The sequence below is a fragment of the Propithecus coquereli genome, unplaced genomic scaffold (assembly GCF_000956105.1).
Source record: "Propithecus coquereli isolate 6110/MARCELLA unplaced genomic scaffold, Pcoq_1.0 Scaffold9, whole genome shotgun sequence".
Lineage (NCBI taxonomy): Eukaryota > Metazoa > Chordata > Mammalia > Primates > Indriidae > Propithecus > Propithecus coquereli.
Window position 1 is genome coordinate 5,342,710 of NW_012155284.1, and position 17,103 is coordinate 5,359,812.

General features: G+C 35.7%; 1 protein-coding gene across 1 annotated transcript in view; it reads left to right on the forward strand.

The window, feature by feature from the left end:
- The first annotated feature begins 420 nt into the window (after nucleotides 1-420).
- The window catches only part of WDR41 (WD repeat domain 41), a 58,046-nt gene continuing 41,363 nt past the window's right edge, over nucleotides 421-17,103 (forward strand). The window contains 4 exon segments of the mRNA XM_012664619.1: nucleotides 421-753; nucleotides 2,856-2,971; nucleotides 14,683-14,731; nucleotides 15,927-16,132. Of these exon segments, the coding sequence (XP_012520073.1) occupies nucleotides 703-753; nucleotides 2,856-2,971; nucleotides 14,683-14,731; nucleotides 15,927-16,132 (422 nt within the window). The 5' untranslated portion in view covers nucleotides 421-702.

Consider the following 17,103-nt stretch of genomic DNA (forward strand, 5'->3'; position numbering starts at 1 on the left):
TGTTAGCCTTAGACAAGTTACCTAATCGTTCAGAGCTTCAGTTTCTTCATCTATAAAATGGGGGCTGTAGGGTAACTATGAGGATTTATGTAAATCCTTAGCACAGTACCTGTATTACAGCACACAATAAATAGCCAGATCTATTCTGTTGTACACACATGCCACTGGATTCGTTCGGATGCAGAAGTCTACTGTGGTCCACTTTCTCTAGGCAGCTCTTGGGAAAACGGAGGAGGTTTCCTAGTAGTCCCCCAGCCAAGTGAAGACTACTACAGCCGTCTAACAGGGAGGGAGGCAGAAGACTCCACGGTGCTCGCTTGCTCGCCGGGCTCCGGTTGCTGTTCTGAGTGCGTCCTCCAGGGGCCGCTCTAAGCTCCCCGCGCCTACCCGGCGGCGCCCCCGCGCGTGCTCACTCGGAGCAGCGCGCGCCTCGGAATCGCCGCAGCCGCCCAAGCCTTCGGCGGCTGCTCCGCGGACGGCTCCACAAACTAAGCCTCTGTGGCTGGGTGCGGGAGCGCTTCGGGGACAAAAGCCTTCCGTTTTCTGTGGTCTGCGCACTCTCACCCTCCCGTGGGCAAATCCGGGGCGGCAAGTGTTAGCGTTTCCATTGCGCTGTAGCCCGGGAGGTAGGAGGAGGCCGAGCCCCGGGCGGAGTTCGGGCTGACTGGGGCCTGTACCGGGCGAGACGCCGCCGCTGCCGGGATGTTGCGATGGCTGATCGGGGGAGGCCGAGAACCTCAGGGACTGGCCGAGGTAAAGCCCGGGCGGATCCTCCCCGCACTCGCAGAGGCCGAGCTTGCCCAGGCAGCGGCTTGGTTCCGAGCCGGGCTGGACGGCGAGGCGGAGGCGGGGCCCGCGGGCGTGTCTCGCTGCGCGCTTCCTGGGCGCCGCTGTGCCCCGCCGGCCTGCCCTGCAAGTTACAGGAGGGGAGGCCAAGGACTGAATCGTTAGACCGCAGGCTCAGGGACACTCAGCTAGTCGTCAGGCCGGTTGGGACCTGCGAGAACGTGGGTCTTGCTGCTTAAACCATCCTCATTTCAATTTTAAGAAGTATCCAGCTTAACTAGAAACGAACGAGTGGTGACTGCAACTTCCCACTTTTATTTGAATTCGTACTTCTTCCCCATCAACTGATACAGGGAATATGAAATTAACTTATTTATCCAAGGACCAAAATAAGGATATAATTATTGCTTTAAGGTCAAGAAAATGACTCTATCTACTGTTTTTGGTTGCCTAGTCACACTTTCTTCATGGGCCTGAATAATTAAATAGACTGTAATGAGACATTTGAAAAGTGAATAAAATAATTTTGCAGTCTTAAAAATGTTGAGGTCTGGAATTTATTTCATATGCCACACGGAACGGAATTTGTGTTGAATTCCATTTTGTTTCTTTTAGGAAGTATTTGTTTTGACTTTGAAAAATTGGGTGGTTGTGTGTAAGCAGCCTTCTCAGTTTTAACTTCCTCGTATCTTTGCAGTTGAGAGGCTTATTGTCTATTTTTTAAAAAATTCTTATTGCAGATTAGTTTGAAATCCTTCAGGTTATGGAATACTTGTGGGTCATTGAATAGCCATATGTGATAAATATATATGACAATTCTATATTAAGCCAATTATTTGATTAATCATGTAATTTGATTAACCAACTCTGCCATTACCGACAAGCTTCATTTGGGAAGAAGCAGTTTATACAGTTTTCAGATTTCTCACTTTTGTTTTGAAAAGCTCTGCTAGAAGGGGGACAGTGGGTAAATAAAAAATTACCGCTTTGAGATGGATTTTTTGGAAAATATGCATGTTAATATATACTTTTTTCATATAAAAATGTTTTAGTTGTATAACTGCTGTGTGAATTTGTACATTATCAGAACCTATGATTTTCCCTAATTCATGCAAGAACTTTGTATCCAAGCTTCTAGTTTAGGCAGTGGTTCTCAACTGGGGTGATTTTTGCCTCGGAGAGGACATTTGGCAATGTCTAGGGACATTTTTGATTGTCCTGTCTTGTGTGTGTTGGGGGGGTACATCTATTGGCATCTAGTGTGTATAGACCAGGGTAGTTGCTAAATATCCTACAATGCACAGGACAGCCCTCAACAAAGGGTTACCTGGTCCAAAATGTCAACAGTGTCAAGTGTGAGAAACCCTGATTTAGAGGTTAAGTACAAAAATTTTTATCATGAGATAGTACTTGATTTGACTCCAGAAATGGAGTTAATAAGACCCACCTTATAGAATGATTAAGTTATGTGGCATATGTATAATACTTAGCACACCTAGCATATGGCTTGCCACATAATACTCTGTAAATGTTAGCAATTATCATTATCAATATTATTGTCCAGAGTTGAATTCACTGAATCCAAATGATTTAATGCTTTCATTCATTCAGCAAACATATATTGAGTGCCTATAATGAACTAGGCACTTCTTTTAGTCTATATTTTACCCCTTCGATTTGAAGTTTTGTTTGCTGCCAAGTTTTAATTGAGAAACACACATTATAAAATATTGAGTTGGATTAGCCCATTTATTTTTTTAAGTCAGGTTTAATGAGATGCAATTTACATAAAATAGAATTCACCCTTTTTGTAAATGTATTGTGGTTTGAAAATATTAAAACTTATGGTATAAATTCGTGGTTAAGAGAAATGTTTTATGTTGAATTGGCAGTTATTTAGTTGATATTAGGGAAAATAATACTTAGTATTAGAACATGATTATCTTCTGGCTTTTAAAATCTGTATTCATAGATGTATACCATGCAGTTATATTCCAATATGATCTTTCATCATAAATTATTTTCTCTTTCTCTGTCTTTTGTTTTTGCTTGTTTTTTTCCAATACAAGAAATCTCCTTTGCAGACAATAGGTGAAGAACAAACCCAGAACCCCTACACTGAACTGCTTGTACTGAAAGCTCATCATGATATTGTACGATTTTTGGTACAGTTGGATGACTACAGGTAAGAGACTCTAGTTGTCCAATTGACTATTGTTTGGGAAGAGTTTTTAGAGAGTTCTATGTTAAAAACAAACAACTTCAGAATTAATACATCTTTTCTAAAAGTTTCAAAACTGATTATTATTAACATTTAGTAGAAATTGAAGTTGACCTCTGCATCTTGATGAAATCTCTATCTGAAGTCTTTTTGCCAGAAGTCAAGGTGTCATAGCTAGTAATTTAAGGGTTATATTTGTTTTTTGAGTTCTCAGAAATATTCTTGTTAGTTTAGAGTCTGCGTGTATGACTTTAAAATTTGGGTGAGAATTATAACTGTATTTTAAGGCAAACCTGAATTTGAGAAACAAGTATGTAAATGTTTAAATATCAGGTACTTACCAGGAATGTACTGTTTTTAGTGGAAGGTAAGGATTAAATCTGAATTTTTTGTTATTGATGAAGCCCCCTTAAAATGTACATTAGTCTGTACTTTCTTGCTAACATGTATAATATTGTGTTTAATATATTTGCAAGCAGAGATGAAGGTGTGTACGTTTTAGGACTGTAGACTATTATTGATCTGTATATTTGTTTATTAAATCCTCATTCAACTATATCTTTTGTAATATGTGCCATTGTAAAAATTAACTAATAGTGTAACTACTTAATATTTGTCTTCCTCCCAAAAATGTATCCCTGAACCCTACTTCTGTTGTCTCTACCAATTCTTCCTTTATCATCTCTAATTTTCTCTTTTGCTTTTGCTACTGTCTTTTTTTTCTTTTTTTTTTTTGGGTGACTGCTACTGTGATTGTTCCTAACTCTGACTACCAGTTCTGTTGTTAACCTTGTCTTCTGTTGATCTTTTTTATGTCTTTGACATTTTGTTGCTTTTACCATGGACAGTGCAATTCTGACACTACCTGGAGTTAGGTCAAATTCCACAGGTGAAGGGCAGTATTCCTATACAGTATTCCCCTAACCTCAGACACTAGCCAAAATCTACTGGGTTTCCAGGACACCTGCACTTCTGCCTAGCTAGCTACAAGTTCCTACTGCCCCCTCAGGTTTCATAATTTGCTGGAATGACTCTCAGAACTCACGAAAGCACTATACTTACGATTGCAGTTTTATTATAAAGGATACAAATCAGGACCAGCAAAATGAACAGAAGTATAGGGTGAGGTCTAGGGGAGTCCCAAATGCAAAGCTTCTGTGTCCTTGGGACTTGTCGCCCTTGAGACACATCAGTGTGTATCACCAGTAAGGAAGCTCACTTGAGCTTTGAGTTTCCAGAGTTTTTATTGGGGTTTCATTATGTAGGTATGAGTGTTTGAATAATTGGCCACATGACTGAACTCAGTTTTCAGACCCCTTCGTGAATAATTGGCCACATGATTGAACTCAGTTTTCAGACCCCTTCGTGAATAATTGGCCACATGATTGAACTCAGTTTTCAGACCCCTTCGTCTTCATCCCAGGTGGTTGGGAGGTCCAGTTGATAACCTTGTGTTAGCAACACAAAGCCCAAACTACCTAATCACATGGTTCATCTTTCCAGTTTGGCCAGCCCCCATCCTGATATTATCTAAGGACCTGCTGTGAGTCATCCTGTTAGCATGAACTCAGGTGTCGTCCAGGGGACCCACCATGAATAATAAAGACACTCCTATTACTTGAAAAATTCTAGTTTAGAGGCTCCCTTCTAAGGAACCAGGGACAAAAGTCAGCCAAATTAATACACAACACCATGCCTCTCAACTTTGCCTGAAAAGACTTGCCTCAGATATATTACTAGTCACTTAGCACTGTTTTCCTGCTGTGCTGCAAACCAAGCAAATCATAGCATGCTAAACATACTAATCTTCAGCCTTTTTTGATAATATTCATTGTTGCTATGTCTTTAGCGACTCTCCATTTATTTAAGTGGTCATTTCTGTGGGAAATGAAACATTTCTGGAAAGGTAGGATTTTGGATAGCTAAAGTTTTCTTATGCCATAGTTTACCATAGTAAGTTGCTAGAAAAGAAAATCCAGATATTTCTTATAACATCATCGCTGATATTTGGCCGTTAAGAAATCCTAAAATCATTTTGTCCAGGGAAGGTTACATAACAAATATACAGTACACTTTCAAGTTGTGATCTTTAGATTATTATATAGATTGTTAAGATGCCCTGTTCGTTGCTGTCTTCTGTGAAATGCCCTCTTGGTTATTCTTATTGCATAGTTAGAAGAAGAATCCGTAGAAAAGGCCAGCTTCTAGAATAATGCTAACTGATATTTAATTATATTTTCCCCACAGTGGTGCTCATGGTATACTTTAATTGTTTAATGAGAGAGTAAATATTCTGTGCACAGTGAAAAAGCCATACATATCAGTTATCCATTGCTCTGTCAAATATCACCCCAAACTTTGTGGTGTAAAACAACCTCCATCTATTTGGCTCATTATCCTGCAGGATGGCAATTGAGGCTAGGCTCAGCGGGGTGAGTCTTTTCACCTGTTCCAGGATCAGCTGACCTTGGCTAGGTTTACTTACGCATCTGCGGCCAACTGGTAGATTGGCTGGGGCTGGCTGCTTCCTGATGGTCTCAGGTGGGATGACTATAGTGTCCCATCCATCTGGTTTCTCAGGTGCTTATTCACATAGTGATCATGGAGTTCTAATACCAGCAGAAGGGCAAGCCCCAAAGTAAGACACTTTTCAAGTCTCTGCTTGCATCATGTTTGCTGTTGTTTCATTGGCCAAAGTACCAGTCAGGAGCTGGTACAAATTCAGTGAGTGGGTAAATAAACTTTCTACCTCTTGATGAAAGGGGCAACTAAGTCCTGTTGCAAACGATGGTGGGTATAGGGAGGGGGAATAATTTGTGGCTGGTTTGCTGTCTACCACAATGAATTTAAATGTCTAGAATAGATGAAGCCTGCTTTTTGGCTTTTGCAATAATGACGTCATGACTCACATTTAATTCTTTATGCTTAGGTCATTACTATATCAAAATTTCCCTATAATTAGGTATGAAGTTTTTCAGTCAGTTGCAGACCTATAGAACTTTCAATTCGTGTTTTCTTTTTAAAAATTTAATTCTGTGCTAAACAAAATATGAACTGAAAGAGTCATTCTTGGTAAGAAGGACATAGGAAAATCTACACACTGTAAGTATTATGAATAGAATTAAGAGCTCAGTGTTTTCATTCTGAACAATTTAGATAGTTTAGAATATGCAATTTCACATTGCATATGTACGTTATTTGTGCGTTGTCAAATTATAGAAATACCTTTCCAGTTTTTAAATAAATTTTACGTTATTATACTTTCTATGTTTTTTACTTAGTTTTTGTGGTCATTACATTCTGGGTTTTTTGGTCAGCTGTTGTAATCCAGGTTTCACGCTTCAGGTCTTTAGATAATATCAACTTATTGAAAATTTTGCAGAAGGATTTTCTTGTTTTCTTGGTGGCTCAACTAAAATCAGTGAGTGGAAAATTTTCTCAGATTGGTTTTTGAAGATACCAAATAAATCCTGTATAACCTAACAGACAGCTGCCTTTTCTTTTCTAAGGGTATTTTTTGAACATGAAGTGAGGGTCATATTGATTGGGAGATCACTAAAGAAGGCTAAGCCTCAGCAAGAGTCTTCCAAAAAATGGACTGTGCTAAAATTGCATGTAATACGCTAGCATTTGACACATTAAACTAAACTGAGTTCATAACACATTTTAAGAATAGTTTTCTCTCTTGCTCATTTGACCATTCCTTGCTTCTCTAGGAAATAGACAAGGTTATGTAGGATGGTGATCATGACTGGAAAAGAATCAGATGACCCATGAAGTGCCAAACTGGAGAACAAAAAATGTGCCTCTAGGGTGGTTGGTGAAGCTGTACATTCACAAGAAAGTAAATAAACTCAGTATAGTTTGATAAACCACTAAAAACAAACAGTATGCTCCATCTATAAGAAGATATTCTTAAGCTAAGAATATTCTTTCTCACACATTAATATTCAGAGAATAAAGATTAATAGTCAGGATGGTTTAGATCCTCGTAATAACTGGGTTCCCTGGTAAGCAGACACTAAAATGCAGTTAAGCATACCAAACGTTTATTAGAAATACCAACGAAAGGAGAAGGGAGGGAGCAGTATTGAACAAGGAGAGCTGTTTCGGACTCCAGTGCAGATGTGACGCAGTCTCTGCCAGCCCAGCGGGGAGTGCTGGAGGAAAGATTGCCCTGAGACGAGTTCTGTGCTGAATGTAAATAGCGGGCTTTGTACCACTGCCTTCCTTAGTCATTTGCTGAACGTCATCCAAGAATATGTGCCTGGCTTCTACCATCTAGTTTAAATCCCAGTGACTGGGGACCACCTCAGCTAGTATGACTTTGGCTTGAAAGCCGAAATAGACCCTGAAGTCAACAACAGCTGGCGGCAGTCGATAACTACATTCCTCACAGCTGGGCAGCTAGTCGTCTCTTGAAAGGGGCTCTGGAGGGCACATCTTTGTGTCTGCCATGCTTACATAGTTGCAAGTTGGGCTATTTTACTTTTAAATTGCATGAATACACTGGGATGGGCCATGCAATTGGGCAGCTTTTTAAAAACTTCAAGTATACTATTGGGTAATAGTTCTTTGATGGTTTGAAAAAGTTAATTTAGTTTTCAGCGATATTAAGGTACTTGTACCTGGAAAAGAGTATAAGCAGAATTGTTTTTATCATGAATTCCAGCAGCTATAGTACTAATAACAGACTGTGTATCTGCCAGTTTTTTAAGTGCTTACCCAATGTCACATTGACTTTAGATAGACACCTTGATTTATTATAATAGACCTTACTAAAATCTATTACCAATAAAACAAAAAACCTTTTCTGTTTCCAAGACCCCTGAATGACTCTCTGTGGTGGATTTGTTTATTCAATTTCTGTCGTTTTTGGATAGTGCTTTGAATCAAGTAAGGAATTAGGGCAGTTGCATCATGTATGTGTGTATACTACCCTTTCTACTTTTTCTTATTTCTAATTTTGTCCATTTGGCTCATAGTTTGGAAGTGTAGCTGAATTCTGTTTAGTTGGATAAGATGTAAGATTTGGGATGATGACAGGAGTAAGTAGAAAGGTAATTGCTACTTCATGCAGCGGTATAATCAAATTTTGGGATAAGGACAGCAAGTGTATAACAGTATTTCAGTTTTAAATTCTGTCACCTTCACAGTAAAATTCTATAATTTCTAGGTAAAATTAGGCTCCCTTCAGCTACAAAATACCCGTACTAAGCATTTGAAAATTATTGCCTTGAACATCTTTAAAATGTAGCTTTAAAAATCTATCTGACAATTTAAGCATGGATAAGGGAAATAACTGCAATGGATTGCAACATATCACATATGTTTAAATCCATGAGTTCATAATGATACTTAAAAAAAGAGAACTCACTGGTTACATTTAGGTAATGCTGGGAACTAACTCATTATTTTCAAAATTGGTAAATAAAGGGGCAAAGTCAAGACTTGTATTGCCTTTCTTATATAAACTGTCTTGGGATCAGTAATAAGTGATGAGAAGAAATGTCTCTTTATAGAAGAATTCAAGCTAGGAAGAATGATAGAATTGGAGTATTGTAATTTTGTAACCTCTTATGTGTAGAGGAGGGAAAAAATGCTTTTCCTCTACTCAGGTTTATTGGCCAGGGCCCTGCAAGTTAGACTGATAAGAGATTAACAAGAGAAAAACAAGTGTCTTAATGTGTGCATCTCATGTACATACTGGAGTGCTCAATGATGAGTAACTCCAAGGGGTGGTTAAAACTTGGGCTTATGTAGCATCTTAACAAAACAATAAATTTGTTGTGGAGTGGTAAGACAAAGGAAAGGGACTTTGAGTTTCTTGGGTGGCAGATTGTCAGAAGGCAAATACATGGGGGAAACTAATGGTAGATAAGGGCCAGTTAGTAAGGTTGGTTTGAACACATGCTTGGTGCCATCTCCTCTCTACTGATAACGTTGTTATCTCCTTCCTGGTATGGGAAGGGAGCACTTTCACAAGGTGTTTTATGTTGTTTTCAGGAAGATGGGGGGAGGGCAGAGAGCTCATTCTGTGTCTGCTTTTTCTCGGTTGCCTTCAGCTGAAAATAATTCTTGTGTCAGAGTGGTGTATTTTGGGGTTACATACTCTGAACCCCTTCATATGAAATAAGGAGTTCAGGCAATGATTATTGATGGCTGTTAACATCACACATACACAAGAAAAAGCTGCTAGAAATTGTTTCCTGATGAAGTATACAAACTGTCTATGAAGTAGACTTACCAAAAAGTCAAATCTGAATCTGATGATGTCTCTAGATTTAACTATTGATTTACTAAAAATGCAGGGGACAGAGGTGTATGTTAAATGACGACACGGGAAAGTAACCAGCAAAATCCAGAACTCTACAAGACAGATGACTTTCTCAAAAGATAAATTGCAAGGAAAAAATAGAGAACAAATCAGTAGAATAAAACAGACTTTAGAGATGTATTAACCAATTGCAATGTCTGGACCTTATTTAGATACTGCTTCTAAGTAATAAACCATTACAAAATACGAGACACTGAGGGAGATTTGATCACTGACTAGGTATGTAATGATGTTAAGGAAATGAGTGTTAACTTTAGGTGTGATGTAAAAGAGTCCTTAGAGATGTATACTGAAATATTTACTGATGAGATACAGTGACTGGGATTTGCTTCAAAATAATCTTAAGAGGAATTGGGTAGGTTACAGATGAAACAGTATTGGCCAGGAGTTGATAACTGTTCTCTCCATTTATGTACATATTTAAATTCTCCATAATGAAATGTTAAACTGTATTTGATATAGAGGAAATAAAAATGCCAATTTAAGTGGTATTTTTGCTTCAGTATGAAATCAAATGTTTTCTTAGGTGTAATTAGTATTCTAAGTGTTCAATGGAGAACTACCCCTGTGTCCCTTTGAGAACAGAATTTATTGAGAGTAGATATAGGAATAACACAGATAGACATGAACTTATCAGCTTAATAAAGTAATAACTGATAAAAAGCTGAATTAAAGGATATGGCTTAGATATATAATACAACCACAGTGGATTTCCTTACACTTTACCCTGAATTAGGTAGACTTCTTCACTGCATCAATGGAACAACTAGACATCTGCAGGCACTCAGACATAGACTTACTGCAAAAATAAGAGCAGACCAAAATATTCCCTCTATGAACAAGCAGATCCACACAGAAAACCCACAAGAGGCTGAACTGAGCATGTTCAATTCATGTTCTCATCTGTGTAAGTGGGGCAGAGAGAGGCCAATGATGTTTCTCAAGTAGAAGTTTCTTCACAGAAACTTGAGCTTAGAGGAATGGAGGTCACAGGAATTTTTTTTTTTTTTTTTTGTATTCTAATACTGTAAACTTGATGTGCAGTTTAGCTTTCTGTTTGTGATTTGAGGGAGGGGAGAATTTACCAAAGATTTTACCTTTGCAAACGACCATAGGAACAATGACATTTTCCTGCCTTCATTCTATTTGTGAGTTTAAAAAGGACCTTGGACTTTTAGATGTTAGAGTTGTGTTAACATAATACATTTTTCTTAATAAAGGAAAAAAAATCAATGTTCAAGTAGATATAATAAAAGAACAGTGGCATCAATATCTATGCCTGCTGAAAATGCTCTGAAGTTCCTTTGAAAAATTGTAGTAGCATTTTTCAACTTTATAGAAAAAATAATAGTATCTTAGTTTCATCATGCATTAGAAAGTACTTGTGGATTAGGTGAGAAGTTAGTTAACCACTGGCATTTTCTATACTGACCTAATAATGTTCTATTTTGATTTACTCAGTGCTTTATGGTTATGTAGATGTTGAATACAGGAAGATTTATGTTCGGGTTCATGGGCTGTATTTTTTGTGATGTCCTTTATTTAAGATTATATTAGAATTTGTGGGGACCTTTGACTTAATTGAAATGGCTTCACATGAGTAAGAACTCTTAAATGATCATTTAGGTAATTGACATAGGAATTATTTGTGAAAACATTTTATTATAAAAATCTTTATGAGGTTTTGCTGTATTTTCAGCTCACAGTTGGCAAGAAAGGGAGAGTACTTTCTCTGAGATGTTGAAGAGAAGGTGTTTAGAGGGAATCATTTTTAGAAATTGAAATGGTTATAAGAATTCTTAATGAACTGATAGCACCACTTCATAATATTAAACTGAGTTCTTAAAGGGCTAGAACCATCTCTTTATTTTCAGGATCAAGTGTATATATAGTTAGTGCTTAATACATAGTTAGTGCTTGATGACTATTTCTTGAATGAATGAGTGAATCATTGACCACAATAAATTTAGTTCTCACAATTAAGGGAAGAGAGGATAAAAAATTCTAGAAGGTCTTCTATAGGTCTTCGTTAAACCATTCTTCACCTTGTTAAACTTGTTTTTCATGCATGTATTTTTGCAGTCATTTAATTGTGTAGTCTCAAAGAGTATTTCTAAAGACTTGGTTTCAAGTTAAGAAGTCTTGAAGGATATGCATCAGAATTGGACAGGAACCTGAAAAAAAATAAAGGAATTTATTTTTGTGTGGTAGGATTCTGGGTTTAAAGTTTTTCAAATTTCTATTTTTGTTGTGATAAGATACTGATACATTAATAATGATAAAAGGAAAAGAGGTTACATTAACACATCTATTTCACAGAGCCCTTGTAACACTTAAATGTTTGCTTATTCATTCAACAAATATTTCTTTAACACTTTAAACCTGCCAGAGATAGAGATTCATTAGACTAGGAAGTACTATATTATAAAGCAATAAGTATGGTAATTACTATATTTAATTGATTCTAAGAAGCGTATTTTCCCCATTTTAACATCTCTAACACTTGGACACATATAATTGTGTCTTTTAGTTAAAAATTGGCAGCGTTTTTTCCTTAATGGTACATAAAATTATAGAGTATCTTACAATTGATGATGTCTTAGATTTAATAAAATACAGTATATTTCTAAACAGTCATTAACTTTTAAGATCTTGAGGCAAGAACCACATGTAATTCGTCTTGGCATCTCCCTAACACCTAGCATGGAATTGCATTAATTACATTTTGTGCTAATCAGTAAGGAAGTATTTCTCTCAAAATCTTATCTTTAAGTCTTTGCATTCTACTAATTTAGTGTTTTTACAAAATTAATATATAAAATGTTATGGCAGTATAGTCACTGTTTTTCCATTGAGTAGCTTAAACCTGTTGACATTTTAAATACTCCTTTTTTATAGTTGATTACTTCTTTCCAGTAGTTATAGTATATCTGACAATTAGGAATTATTAGGTTGAATTTTCATTTCTGATTTTGAGATGGCTAGAGTGTGTCCTTAACTGACTAGGATTTGGTTTAAGATAAACTGATATAGTATAGCTAGTTTTTAGTTCTCCATTGTATCAGGATGATTAATTATAATTATTTGTTATTTTATGAGAGTTACTAACATGTAGTAAAGTTATATGGCTCGGTTTTAAAGCTTTATGTTTCCTCTTTAAAGGAGGTAGTGATAAATACTAAAATGGAAAAAAAAAAGCAGCAATAAGAATATACGTAAGAATTGAAGGCCTGGATAATCTGCCTACTGGGTAATTGACCTCTGAGCAATGAAAAATTGGCTGTGATTTCATGCATTACTATCAAGCATTGTTTAGATTTAACTTTTTATTCACTACTGACTGAAATAAAGTTTGAAGTGAAATGCTCTGTATCTCATTTCTAAACTCTCAACCGTTCAATCATCTCTGATTGTGAACTCATGAGATTCAAACATGATAAAACAATAATGAGAAGTTAAAAATCAGGGTTAGGAAAAAAGTCTGTATTTTAAACCTGCAGTATTCTAAATGGGAGAAAAGCAATTATAAGAGGTTTAGAGAATCAATAGAAATTGATGTTTTATACCAAAGAAAACTTAAAACCTTGAGTCCTGCCCTCCCTGCCATCACTACACAAATAAAAAGAAATCAATAGGCCCAGAAACATAAGCTATTAAAGATTTACTTCCAGCATATTTTATTTTACTTTATTTTTAAAATAAGAATGAATGATAGTCATGGATTTAAAAATAACTGTTTGTACGGTTTCTAGCTGGTTACCTAAGAAGCTTTACAGGTCCTTTCAAATAGGAAGATATGTAGGTCTGTATTAAAAGATTATTAACAAACTTTGTCAGACTGTATTTGATAAATTTCACATTTCTGAGATAAGCTCTTGGCTCTAACAGTAACGTAATCAAGGGTTTGAAACGAGGGACTGAGGATGGGTATTGTTCAAGCTAGTAAACACAGCAGTTAAGGGACTTTGAAATTGAGCATGAGAAATTTGAACTTGAAGGTCAGTTTGGAGTGTTAAGGAAAGTTTTACATGACTGAAGTAGTGAGATTTTATAGGGCTAAAATCCATTGGAACAGACGCTTTCATAGGAACAAAGTGATTTCTATGTCCCAATGTATCAGTTCTCTATTTTTTCCTCAATGATAAATGTATGGCCAGTGTTTACTTGAATGAAGACATCCAAGGCATACCCAGATTTTGTGAAACCCATTAACAATCTTCCAAGGAAGTACAAGAGATTTTCTGAATGCCATAGCTGTTAGTGGAATATAATTTATTAATGGTTATTAACTATAAGGAGCCAGTTATATGCTGTTCATAGCTGGATTTCTATAATACCATGTTCAAAAAACAAACCTGAATTCAAGTAAATAAAGGTGATATTATGGGGATAACTTTGAATTGATCCTGAGCCAGTAAAAATAATTTACAAAATTGTGTATTATATTATAAATAAATTATTTGACATGCTTAAAATGTCATTATTGTACACCACTGTATTGGGTTACTGCTTAAGAGCAGTGCTTTCTTGCTTTTACTGTAATGTAGTCACTATGACGAATCATCCTATATGTCAAATTATTTCTCTTGATAATGTCTGTGTCAAGGATATCTTCCACTCTACAGAATGTAGATGACTGTTCCTTTGTGCATAGAGAATGGGAGATGAGTAGGAGAGATAATCTACCACAGAGTTTATCACAGTTCTTTCTTCATGCCGTGGAACATGTTTTCCTTTCCCTCTGCATTTCAAGCATCTTCACTAAAAAACAACAACAACAAAAAAAAACCTCAAAAAACCCCAAATATTCAAAACCAAGAACATAGTATTCATGTAGAGAGACCAAGGAGCCAAGATGAGCAAAGGAGAGATTCTGAGTTTGAATGATAGTTAAAATATCTTTACAGAGAAATAATAGAAATAAAGAATTTATCTAAGGACATGATTCCATTCTACCCCTGGAATATCACTTCCTATCACTGAAGCCACTCCTCAGCTTGGTTTCATTTCATTTAAGTCAGGGATTTCTTAAAATAATAGAATTTTAAATCAAGGAAGGACTTTAAAATCATCTCTGTGTATCGCCCTTATTTTTACATTTATAGCAGGTTATTCTTTGTAACCCTGTAAATGTCTTATTTATCTTTGAATCCTTAGTAGATAGCATAGAACCTAGAAGGTATTCTATAAATGTTTGTTAAATTAGCTTAAGGAACTTAATCTTCGTTAATATTAGTCAAAATACCACTCATAAGGTCTGCTAGTTCTTAGTTAATCTTAGCAATTAAATGTTACCATTAACTGTTTTTTTCTTGATCCTTTTTTTTTTTTTAACCAGATTTGCATCTGCTGGTGATGATGGAATTATAGTTGTGTGGAATGTCCAGGTGTGTATTGATTATATGTGGATTGTGTAATAAAGATATGACAGTATAGTTGAGTATTCATTCATAAATACTATCTGGGGATATATTTGCGTATCGATATAATTATTTGAGATGAATACTTGAAAAAGGGCTACTTAAGATAAATCCATTTAAAATAGGGATCAATATTTTGTGATAATGAGGGAAACTTTTTTTATTAAGATTTTTTCCTGAGAAACAAATGCCAAATTATGAAAATAAAAATTTTAATTTTACTGAACTATGCACTGACTGCCAAAATGAATCAAGTGTTGATTTTTGTGACAGGCACATTTTTTTTTTAGCATTGTATGGTAGCATAATGTAACATTTGTCTTACGTTTGACTTTAATAGTAATACAACAAAAGGCCTATTTTTTAAAAAAATATTTAAGGCCTCACCAAGTTTCTCTAGGGTCTCTCTTCCTGATCCTTTGTTACTCAAATAATTCTCTTTTGAAGCATTTCTCTTCCTCTCACCCTTATTTTAGATTGTTATCTGGTCTGACTCTGTCAGATCCTCATTTTTCAATGGCTTGGCCTATAATTAAAGCAATTCTTAAACATTACTTTCGCTACATTCATGAAATCATGCAATCTTGGAAAGATATGCAGTTTACATTATATTTTACGTTGTATTTTTGTATATTTACTGCTTGGGAAATCAGTGAGATGATGGAGGAAGACATTGGATGAGTGGGAATAGATGTTGGTGTTAAATAGAGATGGAATGGAGACTTATAAGTGGTTGATAAATTAGTGGAGATAAATATATACACATACATTGTTATGCTGACTTTTATTTCCTTTCACAACCTTATAACTGTAGAGACTTAAAAACAAATACTTGGATGATGAGGACTCCCTATCTTTTTTTCTACAGGTTAAGTTACTGATTTTTTAAAGAATTATATTCTTAAAACCATAGGAAAGAAGATTCTTTTAAATTTTCTGTAAAAATATGCTAAAAATTAGCATTTTCTATTAGAAAATTAAGTTGACTATTTCAGCACTTATTTAGATTCTGTTTGATTGCTTAAGCTAAATTATAAGTTCTGAATAAGCAATTTTAAATGGAATGTATGTGTATTTTCTACATGGTGATTCTTCTTAATGTCATTTATGATAATTTAAGTTGTGAAAGATGAACCCATTAACATTTTTATTGGTATTTCAGACAGGAGAAAAACTTTTGGAACTCAATGGACACACTCAAAAGATAACAGCTATTATTACATTTACTTTCTTGGAATCTTGCGAAGAAAAAAATCAACTCATCTTGACAGCCTCTGCTGATAAAACAGTTATTATATCCTTAAATGTGGAAGAAAGTAAAATAGCTACAGTGACCCAAGGAGACACTACATACATTATTAATCTTTAGCCTCTAGGGGCTTGTCTATTCATTCATGTTTTAGCAAAAATGATTTTGTTCTAGTCTTTATAAGACACTTCTTAAAAGTATTAGGCATCTGAAAAGTATCAGACTGGAAATGGCAGGTTAAGGCCTGTTATTGATGCAAACCCCATGACTAAAGCTGTTCTTTCCAGAGTTGTTGTTATATCAAGTTGTATAAAATGGAAGAAATAGGAGAATAGGGGCGTGGAAATATTTTATTATCTCTATTTGCTTTTCAATTTAGGGAAACAAAGATGAGTTGGAAAGGAGAATAATTTATGTTTCTTTTCTCCTCATTGTACAGCAAAAGAAACCAAATGACCTAAACCATAAGAACCTTTTGAGCATCCGAGTCTGGCAGAAAAGTGAATTGCTATCTGCTCAGTGTTTAAAATTAATATTCTGTATTTAAAAACAATTTTATAAAAGTAAAATTCCTTTTCTTTTCCCCATTCTATTAGGTAAAAAGTTATGATAGAATAGCAGTAGTAAAGTTTTACAAAGTGCCTGTATATGCCAGGCATTATTCTAAGTGTTTTGCATATATCAACCCCTTTAATCCTTAAAATAGACCTCTGAGATATGTATTTTTAATTATTCTCATTTATAGATGAGAAAATAAAGGCACAGAGAGGGTAAGTAACTTCCCAAGACCACAGTTAGTGTAGGGAAGATCTGGCAAACAGCCTGACTGCAAAGTCAGAGCTTTGAACCACTCTGTGATACTGCCTTCATAAAATATTTTCTGTAAACAAATTTAGGCCTTTAATATCTATATGAGGAATTAAATTTGTGAAGCCCAGAACTAAGTGCTGTGGGTAACTGCATTCTTTCATTATTATATATTTTTAAAAAGGTGTCATCAGATTAGCTTTAGAAAGTCTATGCTTATCTGAAAGTTCTGTTTAAACAGGTTCAAGCATTAGTGATGTTAAGTTTTAGAGTAAGCCCCAAA